The 18,918-nt window shown below is 37.7% G+C and overlaps 3 protein-coding genes across 8 annotated transcripts in view; 1 reads left to right on the top strand and 2 right to left on the bottom strand.

Annotated features, from left to right (window-relative positions):
- The first annotated feature begins 1,398 nt into the window (after positions 1 to 1,398).
- On the top strand, positions 1,399 to 5,755 carry tnnt2d (troponin T2d, cardiac). 2 transcript variants are annotated; one of them, XM_061678039.1, is made up of 11 exons: positions 1,399 to 1,436; positions 1,547 to 1,557; positions 2,197 to 2,218; positions 2,300 to 2,357; positions 2,452 to 2,568; positions 3,324 to 3,401; positions 3,509 to 3,619; positions 4,022 to 4,128; positions 4,213 to 4,303; positions 5,550 to 5,587; positions 5,668 to 5,755. In XM_061678039.1, exons 1-11 carry the CDS (start codon positions 1,399 to 1,401, stop codon positions 5,711 to 5,713), a joined length of 717 nt encoding a protein of 238 aa, XP_061534023.1. In that variant the 3' UTR covers positions 5,714 to 5,755. The 2 variants fall into 2 exon arrangements, with proteins under 2 accessions (XP_061534023.1, XP_061534022.1); XM_061678038.1 differs by lacking the exon at positions 1,547 to 1,557 and having other exon boundaries at positions 1,399 to 1,437; positions 2,193 to 2,218.
- Positions 5,756 to 7,251: 1,496 nt separating this feature from the next.
- On the bottom strand, positions 7,252 to 17,795 carry dnm1l (dynamin 1-like). Of its 4 annotated transcripts, none has more exons than XM_061678034.1 (19): positions 17,574 to 17,795; positions 16,048 to 16,192; positions 15,159 to 15,188; positions 14,615 to 14,661; positions 14,455 to 14,526; positions 13,436 to 13,522; positions 13,189 to 13,351; positions 12,989 to 13,109; positions 12,767 to 12,898; positions 12,032 to 12,238; positions 10,936 to 11,056; positions 10,702 to 10,857; positions 9,607 to 9,696; positions 9,440 to 9,532; positions 9,248 to 9,301; positions 8,713 to 8,895; positions 8,390 to 8,499; positions 8,116 to 8,275; positions 7,252 to 7,887 (listed from the first exon to the last, which is right to left on the bottom strand). In XM_061678034.1, exons 1-19 carry the CDS (start codon positions 17,673 to 17,675, stop codon positions 7,831 to 7,833), a joined length of 2,130 nt encoding a protein of 709 aa, XP_061534018.1. In that variant the 5' UTR covers positions 17,676 to 17,795; the 3' UTR covers positions 7,252 to 7,830. The 4 variants fall into 4 exon arrangements, with proteins under 4 accessions (XP_061534018.1, XP_061534019.1, XP_061534020.1 ...); XM_061678035.1 differs by having other exon boundaries at positions 8,713 to 8,892; XM_061678036.1 differs by lacking the exon at positions 15,159 to 15,188.
- Positions 17,796 to 18,614: 819 nt separating this feature from the next.
- Positions 18,615 to 18,918, bottom strand: part of dnajb9a (DnaJ heat shock protein family (Hsp40) member B9a) — a 4,676-nt gene continuing 4,372 nt past the window's right edge. For both annotated transcript variants that reach the window (XM_061676659.1, XM_061676658.1), the window contains one exon: positions 18,615 to 18,918. This exon is cut by the window's right edge and continues 2,335 nt beyond it. The gene's annotated coding sequence lies outside the window, so the exon portion shown is untranslated.

Here is an 18,918-nt window from a genome sequence, read left to right as displayed (position 1 = left end):
CATCTGTCCTACAGCAGCCATGCTCTCCTTGGTGCCGAGCACTCATAGGGCGCGCTTGTCACATGAGTAGAGACGAAGGGCAGGACGACCACTGAGTGGATCCTTGGATTGAAAGAAGAAGAAGAAAAGAAAAGAAAGAAAAAAAAGAGGGGCCACACTTGGGTTGACAAGATCAAGGAGGTGAAGTTGGCCACACACCCAGCTGGCAGGTAAGGACTTTTTGAATAAAAGATGTATTTAATCCTAGAAAATGTAAATATTCCTCATTAACCATAATGAACACCATCTTGGACTTTTATTTAAGAAAAATGCAAATTCATTTAGTTTTCCTCAATGCAAATGTAAATGAAAGTTTGCACAAAAACTTTTTTTTTTTTGCTTCAATCAATGTCCTTATGAATGTTTTTTATTGCAACACTTAATATCGAACATTAGTTTTTTTTTTCGAGGAAAATAATGTAATTTACATATACATATTTGTATTTATATATTGCAAATAATGCAATTATGACTACCTTATGAATATTATTATTGTACTATTATATGTGGTTTAAAATATGTATATTATTTGTATTGTTAATAATATTACATGTGATACAAATGTTCAGGATTTAAATTGAAATTTTTTGAAAATAAAAATTACTTTTTAAAATGTATTTAATTAAAATTATTAATCAATGTATTTATTGAAATAAAAATAAATATATCACAAACATATTATTTATATATATATATATATATATATATATATATATAATTGTCAAGCATATATTGAAACATTTTTATCCATTTTATTCAGCAAAGTAAATTTTTAAAATTAACACATTTTCTTACAATTTTATCCAACAAACATAATATAAAAATAATTGTCATCTTATTAAAATATTTAATATTAATCAATGCATTTGCTGTTAAAATAATAAAATAAAATACTGAATATATCGTAAAAATAAGTATTATTATTAGTAGTAGTAGTAGTGGTAGCAGTAGTACTATTATTAATGTACAGCTAATATGAAATATATAACAAATACATATATTGTTTTTGTGTTTTATTTAGTAACTACATTTTCTTTTACATTTTTTCTTGTTTTTCAGATATGAAAAAAAAATAATAAAAATAGCGGTACATGGTCCATCATTAAATTGCATTCGTCAGGAAGCAGCATCATTGCTCCAACAACATATGATAGCAAATAGATGCACAACACCTACTGTAGAGCTGCATCACAGCGTTACGCTGCACTGGTCATTGTGTGCGTGTGCTCTAAAAGTGGAACGTCTCCTTTTAAACCGTGTGAACGTGTCAGCATGCTGTTTATTGATCAGAAATATTTGCCTTTGTTCAAAAAAAAAACAAAAACTGATTTATTTTTAAGAGAGCGCCTCAAGAACAAAATGTCTGACACAGAAGAGGTCGTGGATGAGGAAACACAGTATGTAGCCACTCTTACAGTATTGTTATTATTTTTACAGTAGTGTTTGAATGGTTATGTAGTAAATAGATCATAACTTCATTTTATTTTCTGCTGTGTTTCCTGTGAAGGGAGGAAGAAGGTAAGCACATTCTCTTTCTGCATTTATTTATTTATTTATGCTTAAATATTAAAAATAACTAATTTCTCCAATGAAGAACAGGGAAGAAAGCATTTTTGGTGTTACATTTTTTTTAGATGCGTTATTTTTTTTTAATTGCTGCTACTTTCTAAACATTAATTTCACTGGGCTCCCAGTTACTGTAACTTGAAAAAATAATCTTTAGTTTTTGAAAATTTCTTATGGTTTATGACCTTGAACTCAGCATACTTTTTCTTGGGAAAAAAAATTAAATAAATATTGACGATATATTTAGTTTAATGCTACATATTTGTGAAAATGATTTAAAAAAAAAAAGAAAAGAAAGAATAACGATGGTTTATTGAAGTAATTTTGGTGAAAATGCATGCAAGGTGCAAAAGGTGACTGAAACTAAATAATAGGACTATGATGGAGAAAATGGAATGTGTGGAAAACTTTAAAATAGACACACACAACACTGCGGAGCCACCACTTAGCACCGGGCGTTTAGTTTATCAGACTGGAGGCACTATTTGAGGAAATACGGTAGCTGCAGTCTTACTGGAATCCCATGATGGAATATTAAAACATTGCATGAATGTCATAAATGTTGCTGTTTTATCTCTCTTTTCTTTAAAGATGAATCAAAGCCAAAGCCAAAGTAAGTTGATTTCTCTTCCAAAAGATGACATGTCACATGCTTCTTCTAATAGTTATCAACCCTTTTGGCTCAATTGCACAGATTCATGTCAAACATTGCTGCTCCAAAGATCCCGGATGGGGAGAAAGTAGATTTTGACGTGAGTTTGATCCCATGAAACGCTCTTCCCCCAGAAAAAAAAAAAAAACACTTGCAGCATGTTTGTGAGTATTCTACATTATTTGTGAGTGCAGGACATCCACAGGAAGCGCCAAGAGAAAGATCTGTCAGAGCTGCAGTCTCTCATTGAGGCTCACTTCATCCAAAGAAAGAAGGAGGAAGAGGAGCTCGTCGCCCTCGTCAACAGAATTGTGAGTCCACCCCAAAGCAGCCATCGCTCAGAATTTGATGACGTTTACTAAAGTGACTCAAAATACACCGAAATGAAAATGGTGGTAATGGTGGGAATCTTGAAGCTGTGATACTCAATACACAAGAACAAACAAAAAAAAAGAAATCAAGAAGGGGGGGGGGCAAACACTTTTTCACACCACTGTACATGCTAAACATACTGTACGAAACAGAAGTCATACAGGTCCACAAACTCACCACCCAAAAAAATTGGTTGAAAACATCGGAAATATACTTTTAAATGAGCAGGAAGTTTGACTTCTTTTGGTACACAGAATGTCAGTTACTCATCAAGGGTGACATAAAGTCTCAGGTGCCCTTTATAGGGGCTTGGCGCCCATGGAACACGTGGGACATAATGCTCAAATTATGCTCACTTATTATGTGGTGAAAAAGAAAATCCTAAACATGGACATTATTTGTATCGCTACTCCGTATTAGCTATGAGATGCATTCAGAAAATTAAAGTTGTTTGTTTGGCATCAAAACTGTGAAGAAAGCAGAAAGCAAGCATTGGGGCAAGCATTGGTACCCCAAACCAAGGGTACCATGTTTCTTTACTTCCTGAATGGATTTCATAATTAATACAGAGTAGTGATAGTAGAGTAGCTGCCTAAAATTGTATTTCGGTTGCGAAGTTTTATAATGAATAATTTATTTTGTGATGAGTCTCATTTTTGTCAATCAAATATGTCAATTGTTTGTTTTTTTAAAGGAGAAGCGTCGCACCGAGAGAGCGGAGCAGCAAAGGATCCGGGCCGAGAGGGAGAAGGAGAGGCAGGCCAGGCTCGCCGTAGGTTTATACGATGTTTATACAAAATGAGTGACGACCAGAGTATTGATGCACACTAATGTTTGTGTGTGTGTGTGTGTGTGTGTGTGTGTGTGTGCTACATCCAGGAGGAGAAGGAGCGCAGAGAGCAGGAGGAGCACCGCAAGAAGCATGACGAAGACGCCAAGAAGAAGAAGGCCCTCTCCAGCATGACCCAGCAGTACGGCGCAGGACAGAAGGTCATGATTCTTATTGCTTTGCCATACATGTTAGGCTATGAATGTTGCTTTTTTACATACAAAAATATCTACTTTTGTTGCTGAAAATGCCACAATTTTAAACAGTTAGGGCATATTATTTCAACTATAATACATTTTATGTTTTTCTGCGATATGCTGTTTTTGTATTATTCATATTAGTTCATTTGAAAGTGGAATTAAATAAGTTTTCTCCCTCCAAAATTTCACCAACAATAATGAACAGAAGAGAGTCAATATCTTTTGTAAATGCACCATTTGTTTTTCCAGCTCCTGCATTGGATGTACTTAGAACAGACAGACGTTATGCAGTGTGGATTAAAGTGCACTTACTGAATTGTGCATTTGTAAATATGTTGTTTTTTTCAAATTATCCCGAAACAGAGTGAAAAAAAAGGCAAAAAGCAGACAGAGAGAGAGAAGAAGAAGAAGATTCTGGCTGAGCGCAGGAAGGTGCTCAACATCGACCACATGAGCGACGACAAGCTCAAGTAGGACGAACGACGGGCTCCGCATCACGCCAAATGTCATAATATTACATTCGATACGAGATCGGCTATGGTGTGCGTTTGCAGGGAAAAGGCTAACGAGCTGTGGCAGTGGCTGCTGGAATTGGAGACGGAGAAGTACGACCTCAACGACAAAGTCAAAAGGCAGAAAAGTGATGTGAGTCTATCAATACATACAGTAAAGGAGGATAATTAAGAGCTCATTTTGGGTACTGTACATTACGTTTCTTTCATTATATTTTATAAAACGACATAGTAGAAAAAAAAAAAAAAAAAAGGGTGGGGGGGGAGCCAGGATAGGTTTCCAACTCTTTTTCGGCCATGTTTATTCTGATATACAGTCCTGGCTAGGTTTTTAGCCATGACTATAATGTCTATTGTACATATATACATCTGTCCCTTATTACTCTGTTAAAATGTTAATTTTGGTAATCCTAACTGACCTATAACAGGAAAGATCTAATTAGATTAGTCTGATTTCATGTCAGAGAGTCAGAAAAAAAGCGTAGACTATGTTTTTTTTTTTTAAACAGTCATGGCTAAAAACATTGACACCACTGGTGTGCCAGTGTTTTTAGCCATGACTGTACTGTATATTTGATGTGTATGAGTGAATGAGCTTGCTTTGTTTATATTTTTTAATCATGCAAACTGTTAAGCAACGTATTACATTTGAACAACTTTTTCTACAAAGGTTTGTTGCGGAAAAGTCCACAACTTAAAATAGACAGGTCATTTTATTTTAATGAAATTAAAAACTGATAAATTCTATCACACCAAAGTTTGTTATTATTATACTAATTATAATCCCTTAAAAGGACATACATTTTTCTAAAATGTTTTCACTGATTACAAGTTTCATTTATTTTGTGATGACACTCAACTGAAGTGAGTTGAGTTTGCTGCCACCATCTTATCTTATCTTGAATTTTTGCTTGCAAGTCAAAGCACACAAAAAAAAAAAAAGCGAAGGCTCATATCTCGAAAAAAAAAGTTGGGTCACTCGTAAGTCAAGGCACAAGGGGAAACGAACAACAAAAATGTCAACACATTTAAAATGTAATTTAAAAAAAGTCAATGTATTTTATTTAAATAATTTTAATAACACAAAATGTGTAGATTTAGTGTATCAAATACAACATTTTAATTAGTATTAGTATATTATATTTTGTAAACTTTTAATAAGAAAAAAATTTGCTGTGCGCTATTATATTTAAATAAAATTTCCCCCAAATTCTAAAGTTAGACACAAAAAAATTAAGTTGGGCACATGGAATATTTTTAATTAAAAAATATAATCAGAATTTTGTATTTCCTACAAATTGTAATCAGCATTATTGTCATTATTATTCTTGTTTTAATGACTTGTTACAGTAATTGTTTGTGCTTTTTGCTACTTGCAGATCAACCTGCTCCTTGTCCGAGTACAGGATCACCAGAGGTAAAATTACATGAAACAATATCTTGACAATGAGTTCAAATGTCTGATTTCATGCTTCTGTTTTTTTTTTTTTTTTTTAGCACCAAGGGCCGTGGCAAGGGCAAGATGGGCGCCCGGCTAAGGTAAAGAGGCACCCACCCCTCCCGCCCCCATCTCCAGCCGGGACACGCCAAGCCAGGGTGCCAGTGTACTGCTATTCTTATTTAATCTCAATAAACAGGCATTCACCCCCTGAGTCACACAGGTTGTGTTTCTGTGCCACCCACACTTTTTGCTTAAACACAAGGGTGCCATACAAAATGTCTTACTGTGCTTGTGCTTGGTGGAAACATGTCAACACAAACACATGCGACTGATTTTATGCTCTTTAATGCGATACTGTGTGTGTGTGTGAAAGAGCGAGAGAGAGAGAGTCAGTCATGACAAATCAACAAAATAAAGTGGAATTTGGAAGCCAAGGTCTTTGGGGGAAGCTCGTCTTTTTTTTGTTTTGTTTTTAGACTTTTGTGACATTTGTCTTATAACACCTTTGTCATTCTTGAAGACTGAGCATTGAGGTTGTTGGTCTTACAAAGTAACACTGATCAACTGCTTTCTTTTCACTTGTTTGGTTTGGTGCTGGTTATCTGTTCTATTTCTTTCCCATGAGAAAATAGATCCTGAAGCACAGATGTCAAACTCAAGGCCTGGGGGGGCAGATCTGGCCTGCCACCTCATTTTATGTGGCCCGCAAAAGCAAATCATGTGCTTCACCTCAAATGAGTTTGACACACCTGAAGTGTCACAGAAGGGATTGCATTTATCAATATAGCTCTACTGTTACAGCACAGTGAACAACCGTGAATAATTGACACCCGTCTCAAAAAGGGGTTTGTATAGATGTCACAAGATGGTGGCAAAGCACTTCAACTGGAGACAATCATAAAGCATCAAGACCGTGCTTCTTGGTTATGTTACATAACCAACTGTATTCAGTAGTTAAATTAAACATAAACAAACTACCTTCACATGAGGCTTTTAGCTAGTATACTAGCCTAAATAAAATGCTCGATAAAACACATGTGGACTAGCACTTTACACAAACAGCATTGTCATTAAACTCATCTTTTGGCATTTACACACAATAATGTGTGTGTATATATATATATATATATTTTTTTTTTTTTTTTTTTTGCACAAGCAAATTAGGTCTACATGGGTTATTTGTATCTTCATTGTTAGAGAAGCAAATAAATAAATAAATAAATAAACCTTTCACTCAGTGTTGCACCTGAACAAGTTCAATTAACGAAACTATGTATAATGCGCATTTCCCCCCCCCAAAAAAATTGTCAAAAGTCAATAGTGCGCATTATACATGGGTATATGAACAAATGGGGCATTTTATAAATATATGCCACGATCTAGTGGTTATGAAAAAGCTGTACGCTTTCATTCCAAAATGCCACCGCCACAGAGTGGTTATAAAAAAAACTGTAGCCTACACTTTCATTCCAATATGACAAGGGTACATATGACTGCATATATATGCACAGTTGTGCTCGTAAGTTTACATACCCTGGCAGAATTTCTGAATTATTATTATTATTATTATTATTATTATTTTTTTTTTTTTTTAAATATGACTGATGACTGAACAACAACCATCATTAATTTATTTATGATTATGTTGTGTTCAATGATAATGCTTTTAAGTGCGCCTTATGGTCGTGAAAATACGGTACATTCATTGCTTTGGCCCGAGCACAAAAATCAGTGAGTAAATGGAGCATAGGTTACAAAAAACACAAATTCACTATTGTGCAAATTCACTAATATGTGGGGTTTCACTGCTGTCAGTTCACAGGTGGGGTTGGGGACAAGAGTTACCATGTGACGTGATGACGACAACAGATTTTTTATTTTTATTTTTTTTCCCCATCTATCTTTAATTGTATTCCACACAAACAACAGTCATTCTTCTGATGAATAACAACACCATCCATATAGATACAGTTTGGTACATAAGAAAAATATAATATTTCTGGTCTGGTGGGATCTTTGAAGGGTTGAGTGATGGAAACTGGATGGTAAGACTTGACTTCATCCAGACTGTACATTCAAAACTATGACTTCTCATACACATATAGCAATCACTGTTGTACTGTGAGGACTTTCTGTCTCTATGTGGACTCGTGTGCGGGGGCAGGTGCTCCGTGCGGTGGGCTGAGGAAGAGGAGGAGCCTGAAGGAGCGCGGCTTCCCTCACCATAAGTGCGTTTCTCTGATCTCTGCGATCACCTGGCTGGCTTTCTGCAGCGCCTGCGTAAACCGACAGCACGGTCTAAGTAGTCACGCACTGCGTCTCATTAGATTGTGCAGGTACACCTAATCAAGTGGCTAATATTAAAAGTTTTTTAAAAATAAATTATTTGGTTTGTTTAATAGATAAGGACTAAAATAAGCACTGGCTCCATTATAGCATTGGCATCAAATAGTGTTTTATGCGCAAAATGGTTTCCTCAGTGTGTGTTTTGTAGGTTAGAGTACCTTGAGCATGTCTGCCGCCTCGTTGCGTCGCTGCGCCATGTCCTCCGATTCAGTCAGCAGGTCATCCAAAAGCACCGACTTATACAACTGGCCAACTAGCTCGCTCTGCAGGCAGTCTTTCACGTGGTTCACCAGGAAGTGCATCACCGCCTTGGGCACGCTGAGGAGGAGGTGGAAGGAAGGAAGGAAGAAGCGGGACAGTGAAGAACGCTCTCGCCGAGGATTCTGACTCTCGAGAGGAACACGGATCACGTGATGGTAGGTCCTTGTGTACCTGTCTTGGATGTTTTTCCGTACGATAAGAAAATAGGACTTGATGAGTCTCTCGATGACCTCGCAGTCTCTCTGCTCCCGAGCGGACAACTTCCTGGATACTGGAACAGGCTGGAGAGGAAGAACAGGTAGGATGGGGACACATTATGAAAAATGTAATTTTGAATGACTTTTATACAATAGTTGGGTCTCTGGAGTGCTTGCTTGTTTCAGTAGTACATTAGCAGCAGTTACAAGAAGTCAACTAAAGTCCATATTCCATAGACAAAAACAGACAATATATACTTATGGCAAGTCATTCTATAATTTTAAAGTCGTCCTTACCACATCGAGCAAATTAACAGCATGCCCCTTCTGCGGGCTGCTGAGGAGGGGGCTCTGGGGCACCGTCCTGTCCACTGCCATACCGTCCTCCCCCCTTTTCAGCATCCCTCTCCAGTTCCCCATTCCGCCGCTGTCCGTCTGATCGCCGGAAGACGCACTCTGAGCGCCACCGGCTGCCGCCTGCTGGCCGGAAGAGAGATCGGCAAGGGAGACACGATCACGTGAGCGCGTGTGCATCACAAGAAAAATGTAAACAAGCTTTGTTTAAATTAGGTGTTGTTTACTGTCATCACTCAAAAAAGTGCCAATAGTGTAATGCAGCTGTGCAATAGTGTAATGCAGCTCATGTTTCTTTTTTTTTTATATATATATATATATATATATATATATATAAAAATACAAAGAGACCCCGTACAATGTTCTATTTGTTTTAAGGTTAATACAGTATGCTCATAAATGTGCTTGTAGTTTTCAGTGGTGTAAAACAGCACTGGTTGGTACAGCTCTTGCACTTTGATTTATAGTAAAATAGTACCTTGTCTCGGGGCACAGCAGAGGGCAGGTCCCTCATTCTGTTGCGTCTTTGCTCCTGTGAAAACAAATAAAGGACATTTAATATCTTCTCATCAGTGATTAGAGTGAATAACTAAAGTTAAAATCAATCTGCATTAAAAAAAAAAAAGAAAGAAAGAAAGAAAGAAAGAAAAAACAGTGCAGGGCTTGTAACCTCAATATTATGGTTCATGAGGCCACAGGCGTCAGCAAAGTCGGGGTGTTTGGTGTTGATGTACGCCAGCTCAATTGCAACCAGGTTGTGAACCTTAAGACAAAAACACATTTAATTATGAGATATTGTTAATAGTATAGTTAAGTAATGCGGGCAGCTTTTCGTACCATGTCATTGGTGACTGGCAGTCTCTTTCTCAACAGGGAGGTGACCACTTCGACAATGGCGTCGTGAAGCTTTGGGAATCTCAACAGCTCCTGTGAGAGAGAAAAATACAATTATGAACAATCTATTTTTAAAGTTTAAATTCAAATGTCATAAATTAATTTAAAGATAAGATTCCACAAGCAGGTATTTTTTTTTATGATGAGTAGGTATTCTCTCAAGGATGTTTTGATTAAATTTGGGTCCACATATTAATGGCACCATTTACAAATTAGTGTAATGGTGTTTATTAGAGAGGTGGCTTTTACTTACCTAAATGCATTTTATTATTATTAGAATGTATATTTTGTTCCACAAATAAGGATAATTCTAGCTACCATAATGAGTTTGCTTTCTCTCCAGCTCCTTGTTAACCTTTTCGAAGTGCGCCGTCTTATCAGCGTGGAGGTCACCATTTGAGGAAATGTGGACATTTGCTCAATTCATGTAGATGAACAAGGGGGAAAAAAAATATTAGAAACATCTCTCAAGCACAGTTTTAATCTGGATCTGATCCAAATTACGCATTTGGCAACATAAAACACTGCAGAAACCATTTAACCCATTATCGTGCTGGTGTAGGTTCAATGGTGTACCCATGAATCCAAAATGAACCGTCCACTTCCTTTTTAGCCATCAAGATGTGTGAATGCAGCTATCCATTTATTTATTTCTACATTTTTTAGCCTGACCAAAGGTCTGCATTGCTTCTACTGGTACACCTCATTCAATTAGAGTATCATAGAAATGTTCATTTATTTCAGTCGTTTAATTGAAAAAAAATGAAACTCAAATTACAGAAATGCATTAATCACATGAAAATACTTATCAGAAGTCCAATTGCTACTCAATATTACAAATAATTTTGATTGTTTATTAAGTAATATTTATCGAGCTGGTAAATTTGGGGTTTTCATTAGTTGTAAAATTATAAAAAAAGATACATATTTAATTCTGTGTCATGAATCTATACAATACATTCACTATTTGACTTGAACGACTAAAATGAAGTATTCCACAATATTTTAATTGCACCTGCATTTGTGGCCTGTCATCACCTGTGTGCTGTAGTTGCTGCAGTGTTGGATGATCCTCTGCATCTCCTCGTGAACCAGCTCCACGCAGCGCAGACTTGGCTCCTCCAGACGCTTCACTTGTCTCTTGACCAGCAACTCGAAGGAAACCTCAGGCACAAACAAAGCCGGCCGGGGCCCCTGGGAACAACAGGTTGTCACACTGTTCAGATGGTTCTTAAGAGTAACGTATTGTGATCAGATGTCGCAGGGACCCACCGTTGCATTACGGATCGCCGTGAGCACGTCGATTGTCGTCAGACCGCCTAGGGGATCGACCGACTCCAACGTGCGACCAAACGTTTCGTGGAATATATAACAGATTCTCGCGCCGCCGCAGCTGAGGAGGGGCAGATGTAGAAGGCTCGGTCAAATTGATTTTCAGAGCGTGCCCAAAATGAACGGATCTGACTCGAGACTGAAACCTGGCCAGCGATTTTTCATTTTGCAGCGTGATTCTGGGTACGGATCAAGTTGTGACAAAAGAGACACAAAGCAGTTTAAACCAGCTGACGAGCAGATGATTACAATTAAGTTAACTATAACAGAGTGAAGGTTGATTTTCAGAATGTTTAACTATATCATTTCTGACTACACAGATGGTGGTGATAACGTGCACGCTAAACAAAAATGTTTGTGTTCAAATATCCACTGTTTAAAGGTTTATAACTACTGCAACATCAATGCTAGTTTCGCTAGCCTATTTATGGTAATGTGCATTGTTTGTTAACATTAAACTGGTGGACTTTCGAAAGGCAAAGTTTAGTGGTTTGGTTAAATACACGCGATTCTCTTTGTTTTGTTTAGTTTCAGTGTAAACTTGAACTAGGAGTGGCGTTAACAGCTTGAAGCAACCACACTTGCCCTCTTTTTTTGAAGAACTTTTGGCTAGCTACCCAATTGCTACTTGATGTGAAATTCGCTGCTGCCATCTAGTGGTGAATAATCTTAAGCGTAGTTGTAACTCAAATCATTGCATGCAACACGACATTTTTGCTTGTATCTAAAAAAAACTCCTACGTTGGGTCACCTGTAAGTCAAGGTACCATTATATAAAGTGTATGTAGATGCCTTGTTGAATGGGTTGGCCACAGATGTATGGGGTTGACCCATTGTTGAGATAAATCAGTGCATCCGCCAGATTAAGAAGTAATGCAAGTAAATGGACTAAACCTCATAAAGTGCATTTTCTCTAAAACGCTTTAAGTTACATTTTATGTGCCACACCAAAATGACCTTTGTTATCACCCTGGCCACCCCATTGCATATTCTCTGGCTCTGCCACTGGTGCCCAAATGGCAGCAGCCCGACTCACAGTTCAGTCGTCTCGATGTACTTGGCCGTGCCCTCGATGGTGTGGCAGTACTCGGCGGCGAACTTGGTGATGAGCTGCAGCAAGGTGGCGCTCTGGTCCTCCACTGGCTCGCCGTAGCTGTTCAGCAGCGACTGGTACTGGGCCGCCAACACGTTGATCCTGGTTTTCAGCTCTGGGAGGCAGTCTCGGATGTGGTGCATTAGCAATCTACAACCAAGGAGAAAAACTAAGTCAAACTAATGTTACCATAATACACTTACATGCTTTTGTCAAAATGCACCAAGGATCAAGAATTATAGCACACGTACGAATTTTTTATGTTATATCCATTTGAACATGTTGTTGGAATTTTGGTAAAAAATATTTGACTTTTCAACGTGAAGCCTATTTAATTTTGTTTTCCTACGTTGTGTACGGTAGTTAGCTATTCATATGTCAAATGATGTCAATTTTTTACAACACCCTGTATATTTTTTTATACATTTTGCAAATACTACACAACTGCATCCACAATAATGAATTATGGTTAGGGGTCCATGGATTCACCTATTCGTGGATTTGAAAATAAAATGAAAATCAGTATTTTTTTCCTGACAGTTACAAAACTTATTTGCGGATTTTCAGGGGTCCATTATATATATATATATATATATATATCATATATATATCATATTTGTCTCTCATTAAATATGAAGGTGTATCTATAACCCTTTGAAAACAGGAACTTACTCTTACCTGTTCAGTGTCCTGGCCAGATATTTAGTTCCACTTCTGTTTGCAAGGGAGGGGTACTTCTTTTGGAGAAAAGCGTATTCATCGCGAATAGCATCTGCCACTGATTTCTTCTGGTTGATATCCAGCTGGCTCCTGCCACAAAAAAACAAAACAAAAATTCAACAGGAACCCACAGTTAGCACACCGCACGACTGACGGACAAATGGACGGACACCCCGTCACCTGTTGACAACTCCAATAATGCCAAGCTTGACAGGTATGACTCGGCCCATCAGGATATCCATGGCGTCTGTTCCGGCGTCCATTAGATCCAGCTTGGTGACCACTGCTAGCGTCCGCCTACCTGGTTACATCACGGAGGAAACAATTAGATGACGTGTCAGCGATGCATTCAAAGCAAACAAAAAAAGCAAAGCGTTTACCATCAGGATCAACTTCGCGGGCCACCTTGAGGGCTTCTGACGTCGCCATGTCTGTGTTAGCAGCAGTCACGGCCAGGATGATAGAGTTGGGGTTGGAGATGTACTTCACGATTAGTTCGCGGATCTGAATCTCAATGTCTTTTGGCTGGTCTCCCACCGGCACCTTCACATAAAAAAAAAACAACAACAAGAATCAATATGGGAAATGTGACCACAATCACATCTGCACAGGTTTAATGTATCGCACCTTCGTAATGCCGGGCAGGTCCACCAGTGTGAGGTTGACAACATTAGGTGAAAAGACTTTGAGGTGAATGGGTTCCTCACTAATACCCTGGGGACAAAAACAAAGAAAAACAAAAAGTTTGCATTTCCATTTAGGTTGAAAAGAGGCAGCTCCATGCTATTGCACAAAGTGAAAATCATGCAAGAGACCAGAAGCTGTTTTTTGTTTGTATTTTCTGCTTGTATACATAAAGTATCTCACAAAAAAGTGAGTAAGCCCCTCATATTTGAGGCAATATTTTATTATAGCCTTTCATGGGACAACACTGAAGAAAGGACACTTTGCTCCAATGTAAACCAATAAGGGTACAGTTTGTATAACAGTGTTAATTTACTGTCCCCTCAAAATTACGCAACACACAACCATTCATGTCTAAACCACCGGAAACAAAAGGGAGTACACCCCAAGTGAAAATGTGTAATTCTGGCGCAAAATGTCAACATTTTGTGCAGCCACCTTTTTTTCCCCAGAACTGCCATTTTTCAGATCCTCAAAGAATTCTTTGCCATGAGAGTTGCCACATTGAACTTCCAGTGACCAGTATGCGAGCGATAAATAACCCCAAATTGAACACACCTGCTCCCCATTCACAACAACCAGTCTTATGACACCGGGGAAGGAAAATGGATAATTGGGCCCACTTTCAACATTTTCACTTCAGGGTGTACTCACTTTTGTTGCCAGTGATTTAGATAATAACGGTAGTGTGTAATTTTGAGGGGAGAGTAATTTTACACTGCTATGCACGCTGTACACAGACTACTTAACATTGTAGCAAAGTGTCATTTTGGCACTGTTGTCCCAAGAGAAGATATAATAAAAATGTTTACTCAATATTTAAGAGATATTGGATATCATTATTTTAATATACAATATGGATTTTACATGTATTATTAAAGGTAAAGGCCTCCCGTCTACAAAATGCCTTATGGCTTGGTACACTTTTTTTTTGCAAAGATGCTCAAAGATTATGTTTTAACCTTGTTAATGCCTGATATTCTTTCTGTTTCAGCTTCAATTTCTTGACGTATCTCCTCAAAATTAGTGTAGATCTAAAAAAGAGGGAGAGAAAATGTCAACCATCTAATAGTTAGTCAGGACTTGAGGGGGCTCATTTGACATCATTTCATGCAGCTTTACCTTGTTTTTTGTGTGCAAGAATTTGCCCCATTCCTCGCCATCGATGCCTGAAGAGATTAAAATTGAGGACAGATGTTATCAGTCAATGATGTGACCAACAAATCATTGTTCTGTTTAACTTTTCACAAGAGGAATTGTCTGGTGGCTAAAAAACTCGCCAGAGCGTAAAGCTGAGGGGAAAAAAAAACGGGGGGAAAAATTACAGAAGCACAATAAAAACCCTTCCACATAAAGAAGGGAGGCATGTTTGCGGAAGTCACAAGCCAATTAAAGCGGCACAACAAAACAAGGACGCAAAAGGCGAAGCCTGTTAGTCATCTGAGATGAAGCTGGCAGTTCAGGACCTTGCAGCTGTTTTGGGTCTACAAGTATGTTCAGAGAATGATGAAAAGAAAAATTTTCAACCAATCTGAACTGAGTGAAGCCACATGGGTGGGGGGTTTCTTACAGGCCACACAAATGAAGGGGCGGAAATGGGGAGCATACGTTATATACAAACACTTTGAGGCAAAAAACCCCAAAAACAAACAAAAGAAAAGGAGACCTCTGTAAAAGCGCCCGTTTTTCTTGAATTCTGTAGTTTAAGAGAGAGACAACAAATAGGTTAGCCTGGTGATCGCCTGATCTTGATTGAGATTGTACAAAAGCTGAGGTCAGTTGAGGTAACATACATACCTGACCCTCGACCAATTTTATGTCTTGATTTGAGAGCAAAAATGTTGGTTTCAAGCACTAGCTATGGTGGCGGCTTAACTTCACAACTAGCAGCTGATTGGCAGATAACGAACAATTCTTAAAAAATAAAGAAAGAAAGAAACAGCGGCCAAGTGCTCTCTTCAAGCAGTTTATTGACACTCCAAGTTCAAGTTAACTGTAAAACTAAAAAAAAAACTAAGCGATTACACACTGTATTTAAACAAACCACATGAACTCCTTAATAACTTCTGCTAGCATTATGCTAACACACAATGCAAAACGCAATAGACGGGCATCAACGTTGCTGGAATTAGAAACATTTAAACAACTTATATTTGGAAAAAAAAAAGCGCTACCTGGAAAACCGGTAGCAACACATACTGACATAACAATTTCTCACATATATATATTCTTTATCCTTGGCGGGAAACTAATATTATTGCTGCTTAGTTTCGATGGTCTAGCGTCTTTAATATATAGATAATAGATAATTGCTTGATGGATTGGTTTTAGCGTGGTTAGCAAACGGGATGAAATAGAGCTAAACTCAAAGGCTCCAAAGTGGTCCTTTCATCCATTGATAATTCTGTATGTGGCCCTTGGAAGAAGAATTTAGACTGCTACAATATAAACAATGCTAGTGGACTACAATCGTACCCGATGCTCTAGAAGTCAGGGATAATACAAGATGCAATAACTTAAAAAACTTATAAAATCTAAAAATACGGCTGGCTTACCATTCTCCTCACTGGTCTTCCGTCGGTCTTCGGTGTCGACGTGGACGAGCTGGAAGATGAGCGGCCGACGGGTCACGATGCCTGTGCCGCGCGGTAGCACATCCCTGCCGACAAGGCTTTCTAAAACGGAACTCTTGCCGCTGCTCTGTAAAGACAAAAAGACACAAACATGAAAAAGTCAGAGAAGGTAGTTTTTTTAAAAAAAAATTTTAGATCTACATTTGACGTTAAGACAAATGCAATGTGATTTTCTATTCACAGAGCAAAGGTTACTTGGACTGGATTTCCAAACGTGTTTCAACATGACATGCACAACATGGAGTTAGCAATACTATTCATAGGACATCTACTGACTGACTGGTCTTTGGAGCTCACTAGCAAGGATAAACCAGCAAAAAAAAAAACATCCCCATAGTCTTGGTTCGCTGCACTCAAACACCTGGTGATGCTTGCTAAAACGGCTGAGACGCCACATCCGATTACCGGTTCAGAGAAAGCAATCACGTTTGACAAAACCTGCCACTTTAAACCAATTAGGAGCTAGTGCAGCAGTCCAGGCACCGGTTAGCTCGCAAGGACCACGTGAGTCACGTGGAGGTCTGCTCTAGAAAAACAGCTCACTAGTGATGGGACATAAGGATTTCCTAGGAATGTTACAGAAGTGATCATTTGTCAAAAGTAAACATTTGCAGAGATTCATAGAAATAAAGTGTTTCGTGTTGATATTTATCCATTTCCTTCCTTGTTAAATCATTGTTGATAATTATTGTGAAAAATCATTAATATGAAGTGTCTTCACATTGATGAATACCAATAATTAATAATAATAACATACTAGTTCAAGGGAATGCGAGCTCATTTGTTCTTTCAGAAGTGTGCATCAAGCTGGGTAGCTTTTTGCATTAATCAGCACCAAAGAAGCAACTCTCAGTTTGAAAAGGTTGGTGAATTATGTTTTTTTTTTTTTTATTATTATTTGAAAGAATTATTTCGCCCGAGATCAGTGCACAATGCTAATAGATCATGCTATGTGCTATTGTAGGAATACGTGCTAATTACAACCACTTGACTAAATGTATTATGGCTGGTATATGAAACTTACCACGATATAAGCTATTCATATTTGAAGTGACCAAACAGGGGCTGTAGAAATTAATATTTGTGGAACATATTTTCCATCAGTCTTGAAAGCAGCCAAGCATGAGCCAAGTCGCCAATAACATACAATACGTTACAACAGCAATGTTATGATTTAATACGCGAAACAAAACTATAATAGATTAATACAACAACATCGTATTTTATGATGATGATCGTTATTGCTACTAATAAGTCACGAAACGCGAAAAAAAAACATAATTGAGGTAACCCCGTTAGTTTTATTTTTAGGTTGGTTAACCCTAATAGCAACCTTAAGAGGTGATAATGTCATAAAAATACAAGCCATAAACTCGGACTGAAGTTCTACCAACGGGGGATCATGCTAACAAACTCGCTAGCCTCCAAAACAAAGTGACGTTTCTCACCTGAGTCCCCACAACAACTATTTGCGGCAGTTGAATGACGTCCGCGCCCACCGTGTTAAAAACATCTTGCAGTTTGTTTATGACAGGTATGAGGGCCTCCATGAGCTCCCAAAGCGATCCGGCCCTGTCAAAAAACGGGACGCTTCTCGCTCCTTCACAAAGTCATTCAATGTCCCGCGGGCGGCTAAGCTAGCAATTGACATCGCTTTCACTCCGCGGCGCGACGACTGCGCATTGCACCGTTGTATTGTGGGAGATGATGTTCAAGAAACTACCGTGGTAGGAAATCTAAAGAGTTTCCAATTAAGTAAAACTACATTTCCTTTGACGTCAGAAAACGGCGCAGACCATAACAAAACCTCCGACGCAACAGTAACCAAGGCTATGACCAACCTATTAGAACAATAGTGAATGGCTTTTGTGACTGCATAGTTATTCATATAAACATAATATAAACATTTATGTAGTTATAGTGAAATAAAGTTGACAAAATAATAAATAACCCTTTAATTTACCCGCTTGACCAAACAAATAGCACATAATCAGTTTTAAGCAGCTCAGTAGAACGTTTTCAAAGGAATTACTTATTACTCACTTTTAGTTATTCGACAGTGCATTACGTTTCTTCTGTATTGGTTGCGAAAGGATTAATTAATTTAAACACAGGTAAGTACATTCCTACAGTACGACCTATCCTTAGCCTTAAAACAATTTCCTGAGTCCTTTTTAACTTACTGGAACGATATCAATAAAAAACTTTTTAAAAAATTGCTTGCTAAAAATTTGAATATTTGTATAATGTCTATGTCGATTCTGTCACGCAGGTCACGGTAATCTGCAAACGTTTAATCGAGGGAACTGGACTCTTCTTGTTTGTCGTATTTGTTGTATTTTTGTTTTCCTAAAACGTTCAAAATGACTTAGGCTATTAGACTAACAATATTTAAATTATATACTAAATGTTTCAATGAATAAATGCAAGGCTTATTATTTTTTTTATTTGACACAAAAAAACTCCACAAACATGATGCTTTGATTTTAATGTGAATTCACCCCCCAATAAAATAAATAAATAAATCCCAACATTGGCCTAGTGCCAGGCACAATAACAGTAATTCAATGAAGGGTAAACTGTTATATACCAGTTTGTCTACAAAACTGTTAACTCATTAAAAAAAATAACCAGGAGATATTTGATCTGAACTTTTTAATAGTCATGCCATATTTTAAAAATCAAAGGAAGCTATTCACAAACTTATATAAAAAGTGCTTGGATTTGATCTTTTTACAATATCAAACCCAGAAATGTTGCACATAATAGACTGAAAAAAAGCAAGTCATGTTC

This window comes from Phycodurus eques, chromosome 5 (genome assembly GCF_024500275.1).
Source record: "Phycodurus eques isolate BA_2022a chromosome 5, UOR_Pequ_1.1, whole genome shotgun sequence".
In the NCBI taxonomy this organism is placed as follows: Eukaryota; Metazoa; Chordata; class Actinopteri; order Syngnathiformes; family Syngnathidae; genus Phycodurus; species Phycodurus eques.
This window is presented reverse-complemented; position numbering and strand designations above follow the sequence as displayed.